General features: G+C 46.3%; 1 protein-coding gene across 1 annotated transcript; it reads right to left on the reverse strand.

Annotated features, from left to right (window-relative positions):
- Positions 1–5,728: 5,728 nt before the first annotated feature.
- LOC118532167 (olfactory receptor 10P22-like) lies at positions 5,729–6,670 on the reverse strand. Its single transcript, XM_036086573.2, is given in 3 exon segments — positions 5,729–5,937; positions 5,940–6,352; positions 6,354–6,670. Coding segments are annotated over 3 exon segments (939 nt in total).
- Positions 6,671–7,719: the final 1,049 nt, after the last annotated feature.

The raw sequence follows: 7,719 nt of genomic DNA on the forward strand, positions 1-7,719 counted from the left end.
CACCGTGCAGAAGTGTATGTGGGATGGGAAATATTGCTGCAGTAATATTTGGGAAATACCATCTGTCAGAGGTAATCTAGTAATCCAAGAGCCTATATTTCATGCAAAATCTATCCCTTCCTCTTGGTGAATTACAGCTTTTAATACAATTTGAAATTTTCAGTCCAATTCATTTCTCAATATAAGAATAGGTTTTGTTGATTTTGTCATTTATCTTCATTGCTTTTGTGTCATATTTCATTATTTTCATCTAGATTTTCTCTCAGTTCTTTTATAAATTAATCTGATGGGGACAAAACCAAAACCAGGTAACTTCATACACATCCAAATCAACTATCTATATTTCTTTCTTCTTCTATTGAAACATCCAAAACATCTTTTCAAATTTTAGTTAAAATGAAGTATTTGAGTTGAATCAAATATTCCATCCCTATTTTATTTTTTTAATGGTTTTCTCTTTTTTTTTAAGATTTTATTTATTTATTTGACAGAGAGAGACACAGCGAGAGAAGGAACCCAAGCAAGGGGAGTGAGAGAGGGAGAAACAGGCTTCCCACTGAGCAGGGAGCCCGATGTGGGGCTCGATCCCAGGACCCTGGGATCATGACCTGAGCTGAAGGCAGACGCCCAACGACTGAGCCACCCAGGCACCCCTCCATCCCCATTTTATAAAGAAAAGAATTAATGGTTTGTTTATAATTATCTATTCCTGAATTATCAAGGACATCTCTAACAGGAAAGAACTTTTTTTTTTAATGTAAAAGATGAAAATCAAATCCTTGCTTACACCTCCACACATGTGATGATTGGAAGGTTTTTCCCCTAGAACAACTTCTCAACCCATACATTCCAATCTTGTCTCTCCTCTACTACCCACAGATTTTCAGTGCCAGGCACCATCAGATACATTTCTATCATGATTTAACCTCTGGTGCTTCACTTCGTGCCGTAATGCTGAGTGATAGGGCGCACTGGGTAAAAGGCACATTCCTGGAAGCCATTCCTACATCAGGACAGCTAGCAATCACCTTACCGTACTCAGAAATGACTGTGAGCTACATAAACACATCCCACCAAACTCAAACTTAATCTATCTCCAACTCAACTTTGCCTTAAATCCAAGAATATCCATGGCCGCTTGAACACCATCTTCCACAGGGGAAATGTGACAGAGAGGAAGTCAGAGTGCAGAGAGACAGAAATTGCTACAGATTACAGTTAAAATACATTACTTTTGCAATTTTCATAACAACATATAACCATAGACACACAATTGCTAGAGCTCCTTCCAGGCCCTTATAAGGAGCCCACACAAGTTAAAAGCCCCCAAAGCTTAAGCCTCATAGTAAATAAACCTCTGAGTAAACTCTGTTATTATGTCAATTTCAACAAGAGGAGGAAACCAAGGCACAGAGATGTTGAAGAACTTTCCCTAGGTAACACAGTTAGGAAGTAACAGATTTGAGTTTCCAACTCTAGCGCCCACACTTTTAACTCTCTACACTGTAAATTCTCCCTCTGATCATGTGAATTTGGAGAAAGTAGGAAGATGAGAACAGACAAGGAGCTGAAGAGAATAAACAGAGCAACAGGAAGAAGAAGAGGATGAATGGCATGGAGAAGAAGCAGGACAGTCCGGACTGCCAGAAAGCCACTTCTCGCCTGGACTAGGTATGCAAAATTTAAGTTTAGAAAGTGCATTTTTCCCTATTTTTTTTTAAAGATTTTATTTATTTATTTGAGAGAGAGAGAGAGTGAGAGAGAGTGCACGAGAGGGGGTAGGGTCAGAGGGAGAAGCAGACTCCCCACTGAGCAGGGAGTCCGATGTGGGACTCGATCCTGGGACTCCAGGATCATGACCTGAGCTGAAGGCAGTCGCTTAACCAACTGAGCCACCCAGGCACCCACATTTTTCCCTATCTTATAAGTGGGAAACCTCTAGAATTGGTAGGCATTCTCCTGGAAGGTACAGAAGTTCATCCTTCTTGTGTTGCCTCAGAGTTACACCAGCTTAGCTGGCCAGCTCACTGTCCACGGAATCCACAGGTATCCTCATCATCTCACCACGCTTAGGACACCACATGGCCCCTTATGTTGATAAGACTACACTCACAGCACCTAGAGAGAAGCAAATGGCAGGTACACCAGATGTACATTCATACCAGAGACTGAGAAATAAATCTTATCAAATTTAGGTGCTGGCCACCTCTGTGAAGGTTTTGGGGGAATGTCAAGACATCTTCTTAAGTGCTTCACTTTTCTCACTGAAAAGGAACCCCTGTGGCTGTATAGGATTTGGAAGCAACATACAGCACTTGTCAGATGTCTTAAAAGCCAGAGTAAGAAAATGTTCTCAAGCTGATCCAGGCTACAGTTCTGCAATCTGGCTCTCTCAACTACCCAGTAGACCCTAAGAAGCTCAATCTTGAGGACAGTGGAACCTGTGGTAAATCCAAGAGGTGAATCAGAGATCTGGGAGCTTTGGTCAAACAAAGCTCCCATCACAGGAAACTACTCTATTTCCCAAGAGGCTTCCTTCTTCCTGAATGGAGGTGAGCAGAGCTTTCTACTTAACTCCTCATCTCCAACTGCAGTTCCAGCCCTGCTTGAATAACACCTGGGTATAGATTTGCCAGATTTAACAAATGAAAATACAAGATGTCCAGTTAAATTTGATTTTCTGATGAACAATAAATAATGTTTAATGTAAATATGTCCCAAATATTTATTTTTTTTAAAGATTTTATTTATTTATTTGACAGAGAGAGACACAGCGAGAGAGGGAACACAAGCAGGGGGAGAGGGGAGAGGGAGAAGCAGGCTTCCCGTGGAGCAGGGAGCCCGATGCAGGGCGATCCCAGGACCCCAGGATCATGACCTGAGCCGAAGGCAGACGCTTAACAACTGAGCCACCCAGGCACTCCTGTCCCGAATATTTCTTTAAAAAAAATTTTATTCTTAAGTAATCCCTACCCCCCCCCCAGGCACCTGGGTGGCTCAGTTGGTTAAGCGACTGCCTTCGGCTCAGGTCATGATCCTGGAGTCCCGGGATCAGGTCCCACATCGGGCTCCCTCCTCAGCAGGGAGTCTGCTTCTCCCTCTGACCCTCCTCCCTCTCATTCTCTCTCTATCATTCTCTCTCTCTCTCAATAAATAAATAAAAATCTTAAAAAAAAAAAAAGTAATCCCTACACCCAACATGGGGCTCAAACTCACAACCCAAAGATCAAGAGTTACACGCTCCACCAACTGAGCCAGCCAGGCACCCCCTGAATATTTCTTTCCCTGGAAAGACAGAACAGTCCTAAATCCCTGTGACCAAATATTTTATGTGACATACTTATATTAAAAAATTGTTAGTTGTGGGCGCCTGGGTGGCTCAGTAGGTTAAGCGTCTGCCCTCGGCTCAGGTCATGATCCCAGGGTCCTGGGATCAAGTCCCACATTGGGCTCCCTGCTCTGTAGGGAGCCTGCTTCTCCCTCTCCTCCCCACTTGTGCTCTCTCTCTCACTATCTCTGTCTCTCTCTCTCAAATAAATAAAATCTAAAAAAAAAAAAAATTTTTTTTTTTTTAAGATTTTATTTATTTGACAGAGAGAGAGAGAGAGAAGGAACACAAACAGGGGGAGCGGGAGAGGGAGAAGCAGGCTTCCCGCTGAGCAGGGAGCCTGATGCGGGACTCGATCCCAGGACCCTGGGATCATGACCTGAGCCAGAGGCAGACACTTAACGACTGAGCCACCCAGGTGCCCCAAAAAAAAATTTTTTTTTTTAAATTGTTAGTTGTTTATCTGAAATCCAAATTTAACAGAGCACTCTGTATTTTCCTAACAATTCTATCCAGGAACCCTGAAAATAGGGGACCTCCACCTCCAGAGCTGATGTCACGATCTCAAGTGAGAAAAGCATGAAGCCACCTAGGGCTGAGCCAGTCTGATTTCATCATGCCCTCCTCTTGTCATATCCCCAGCTCAGAACAGTGGAGGAAAAGTTCTCTCCCCTCGTCTTGTTCAGACACCAACTCTGTCAAGAAGTCATCCTTGGGTCTGACTGTGATGCTTCATGTTGCCCCCCAGTCCACCTCGGTCTCACCCAGTCCTTCGTCAACTGAGGGAAGGTGGGTTCTTGTCTTCTTCATCAGACCTTTTCTGCACTATAAGAATATTAAATATTCACCCTTCCCCATCTTTCTTTTCCCCAGGCCATCTAACACCAACATATTCCTGACCCTTAGTCCACTTCCTTGCCCTGAAAATTGGACTGTAAAACAATAAAAATTCTTTTGGAAGGCAATTTGGCGATATGTTTCAAAAGCTCTAAAACTGTACATGTTTTTAGTCAGCGATTTTATTTCTAGAAGTTTGTGTTCATAAAAGACATAAGAATACAAAGATATAATTGCAATGATTTCTATCTCTGCAATATTTATACCAAAAATGATTAATTCCAATAATAGGAGTTGCTTAATATTATAGTATTTATCCACATATTGATACTATAAGGATATTAAAATCATGCTTTAGAATTCTACCTGTATGGTAAAGTACTACAATATAGCTTAATAAAGTGGAAAATAAAGGTTATAGAACAATTTAAATAATAAAATCCCATTTTTAGTTTTTAAAGATATATTTATATACATGTATAGAGGGAAACCAGAGTGCAATAATTTCCCAAGGACATTAACACCAAAATGGTAATAGTTATTTTCTTTTCTTCTGAATGCAAAATTCTCTGCAATTAACAATGTTAATTTTGTAAACTGAAAATCAATGCTTTTTTAAAGGCCCCCATTTATTGTGTCTTGAGAGTGATTTCCCCGCTTGTACTGGCCCCTCCTACGGCTTATTGCTGAAGGAGAGTTCATGAACAAACAAGAACTGGCTTCCCAAGAAAAGTAAGGTCTCTCTGGCCAGCAAATCAAGGTGGCCTCCAAGTAGAAATAGGGGACAGTTTACAAGAAACAAAAGCATCATCTTGGGAGTCTAGGGGTCAGATCAGACCTTTTGACTGGTCAAAGGAGAGAAATTGTATGTGCCTTTCTACCTTACGACCAGAGGAGAAAATAGAGAGCAAGTCAGGCAGCAGGTGAGAAGGAAGCTACGTAGAGAATATCAACACCTCAGGGATCCCAGGATAGCCATTGTAAATCAGGAGTGAAGTACTAGACAGATGCTTCCAGACCTAAAGCAACACCAAGCAAGACTCGGCCCCTGAGTGTCTGAGCCAGATCCCACTCCCGTTCCTTCCCTGCCAACCCAGTCACACAGACCAGACCTTGCGCCTAGAGTAAAGGAGCTCTTGCTGTACCAGAGGCAACTGATATGAGAGAGAAAAGCTTGCAATGAGGAGTCCGGGAGAAGAAGATAGAGAGATCTCCAGGAATCGTAGCCCCAGAAGGTGCCCTGAGCCTCCAAATAGAGCAGGAATTGCTCAATCTGCACCCAAGATGGGCACAGCCGCCTTCCCTCCTCAGCCTTCCCTCAAGTGCATGTTTTTGCAGCGCTGCACCTACAAACAAGTCAGGTCAAGGCCATAAAAGGAGACTTCCAGAAGCGGAGCTCTGAGCAGCACGTCAGTGGCTTGGGCCCTCCAGCTGGGCAGGCCAAGGAATCCCACATTCACAATGCACAGAGCAGGCCTGACCCCTGGGGTCTGAGGGTCCTAGCTTCTCTCTCCTCTGAAAATACCCAAGTATCAGGCCTTTATCTCCAAGAACTCAAGGAAATCAAGGGCTCCAAACATATCTCTTCACAAGGCACCTCATTGCCCCTGTGACCTCCTTGTCCCTCAGAGTGTAGACAAAAGGGTTTAACACGGGAGCAACAACTGCGTAGAAGAAGGCAAGGATCTGGTCCGTGTCCTGAGAGGAGCCTGCCCAAGGCCTCATATAGGCAACTGTCCCAGTCCCAAAAAAGAGCATGACCACAAACAGGGGGAGGAACAGGTAGAGAAGACTTTTCGACGCCCCTGGGATGTCGCGACCCCAAGGATGGTGGCAAGGATACAGGCATAGGAGGCTATGATCGGTAAGAAGAAGGGGGTCGGGATGAAGGCCATCGTGACGGCAAGATTGCCCACTTCGCCCCATAAGGTGCTGGCACTAGCCAGTCTCAGCACAGGCAGGACGTCACACAGGAAGTGGTGGATTGTGTTGGCACCACGGAAGGGCAAAGTGAAGATGAAGATGGAGTGAGTGGTGGTACCAGTGACGAGGCCCATGAGGTAGGAGGCCCCCACCATACTCACACGCGCCCCCCGCTTCATCAGGGGGGTATAAGGCAGCGGCCTCCAGACGGCAGTGTAGTGGACACAGGCCCTGGCGGTAAGCAAACAGCCTTCAGCGACGCCAGAGGGCAGAGGAATCCAGCGGGGTGAAGCAGCGGGCGGCTGAGATGGTGGGGCAGGAGGCAAGGAGGTCTGCCAGCGTCCTAGGCACGAGAGTTGTGGGGTAGAGGATTTCCACCAGGCAGAAGTGGCGAAGGAAGAAATACATGGGGGCGTGCAGGGCAGGGTCTGCCAGCGTGAGGAGGACGGTCAGGGAGTTGCTCAGCAAGGTAACCAGGTAGATGCAAAGGACTCCCCAGAACAGAGGGCCCCGAAGGGAACCAAAACCTGAGAACCCCAGCAAAATAAATTCCCTTACCACTGTGCCATTGCCAGCCCCCATGTCTTCAAGTCCAGGCTGGAAGAAGGAGCCAAGAGGGGGCTCATGTGGCACCAGAAGGCAGCCAGGCAAAGACTAAGGCTCCCACTGCAGCAGGAAAGGCATGAAATAGTCCGCAAGAACATTCCAGTTCCCAGGGATAGGATGGGTGAGTGCCTGAGCTGCTAGCGACTTCCTCCCAGAAAATCCCTTAGAACAGAAAGAAGATAAACCAGGGGAGTAGAGGGAGAAGGCAGACCTTCCTCCAGCCTGGGAACTTCAAAGACGCCTGGGTGGCCATTCTAGTCACCGAGTACTGGGTTCTAGGAGCAAAGAGCAGGGACAGGTAGAACAGCTCCCTTTGGAGAAAGTGGTGGCAAAATTGGGCAGAATGGTGGGTGAGCAGATAGAATAAATAAGGCTGGCAGGAAAGTAGAAGAAAAATAGATCCATCATGGGGCCAAGGAAGAGCTGGAGTGAGAATAAGAGAGAGAAAGAGAAGACACAGGATCACAGGCTACGGAGAGAGGCAGGGGGTGCTTTTACCTACAGATGAGTCCCCACGGCCCTCAGGATGCCCTTCCCTGGCGGCGTATCACCAGGAGCTCTGGCCCCCCAGGAGCCTGATTCCCAGAGGCTAGGGAGGGAAAGTAGGCAGGGGAAGCTAAGGAGGGGGAAGACAGTATTGTCTGGGGTCCAAGAAGAAGGAAGCAGTTTTCTCCTGCCCCATCACCACGGAATTCTCTGCGGTCAAGCCTGGGGTCTGGATCCCACCCTAAGGACAACGGGGACACCACAACGCAGAGGGGTTGGGAGGCATCCAGGGTCCCTCTGCAAGGCCTGAACAAATCTGGGCTCAGAAATCAAGTGTTCTAGCTCCCTGACCAGAGCCTATCTGCCGAACTGCTCAGCCCGCGGGCCTAACGGCTCCCCCAGCCCGTGGCCCGTTCCCAGAATTGGTCCGAGGCTTCTGCCTGCCCCGGAAAGCAGGAAAGAATCCTCTTGTAAAATAGTGCTAATACTTGAAGAAAAGAAATTGCTGAAATAGCAACAGGCCTGACTTCTGGTAGAAC

This window comes from Halichoerus grypus, chromosome 6 (assembly GCF_964656455.1).
Source record: "Halichoerus grypus chromosome 6, mHalGry1.hap1.1, whole genome shotgun sequence".
Taxonomy (NCBI): domain Eukaryota; kingdom Metazoa; phylum Chordata; class Mammalia; order Carnivora; family Phocidae; genus Halichoerus; species Halichoerus grypus.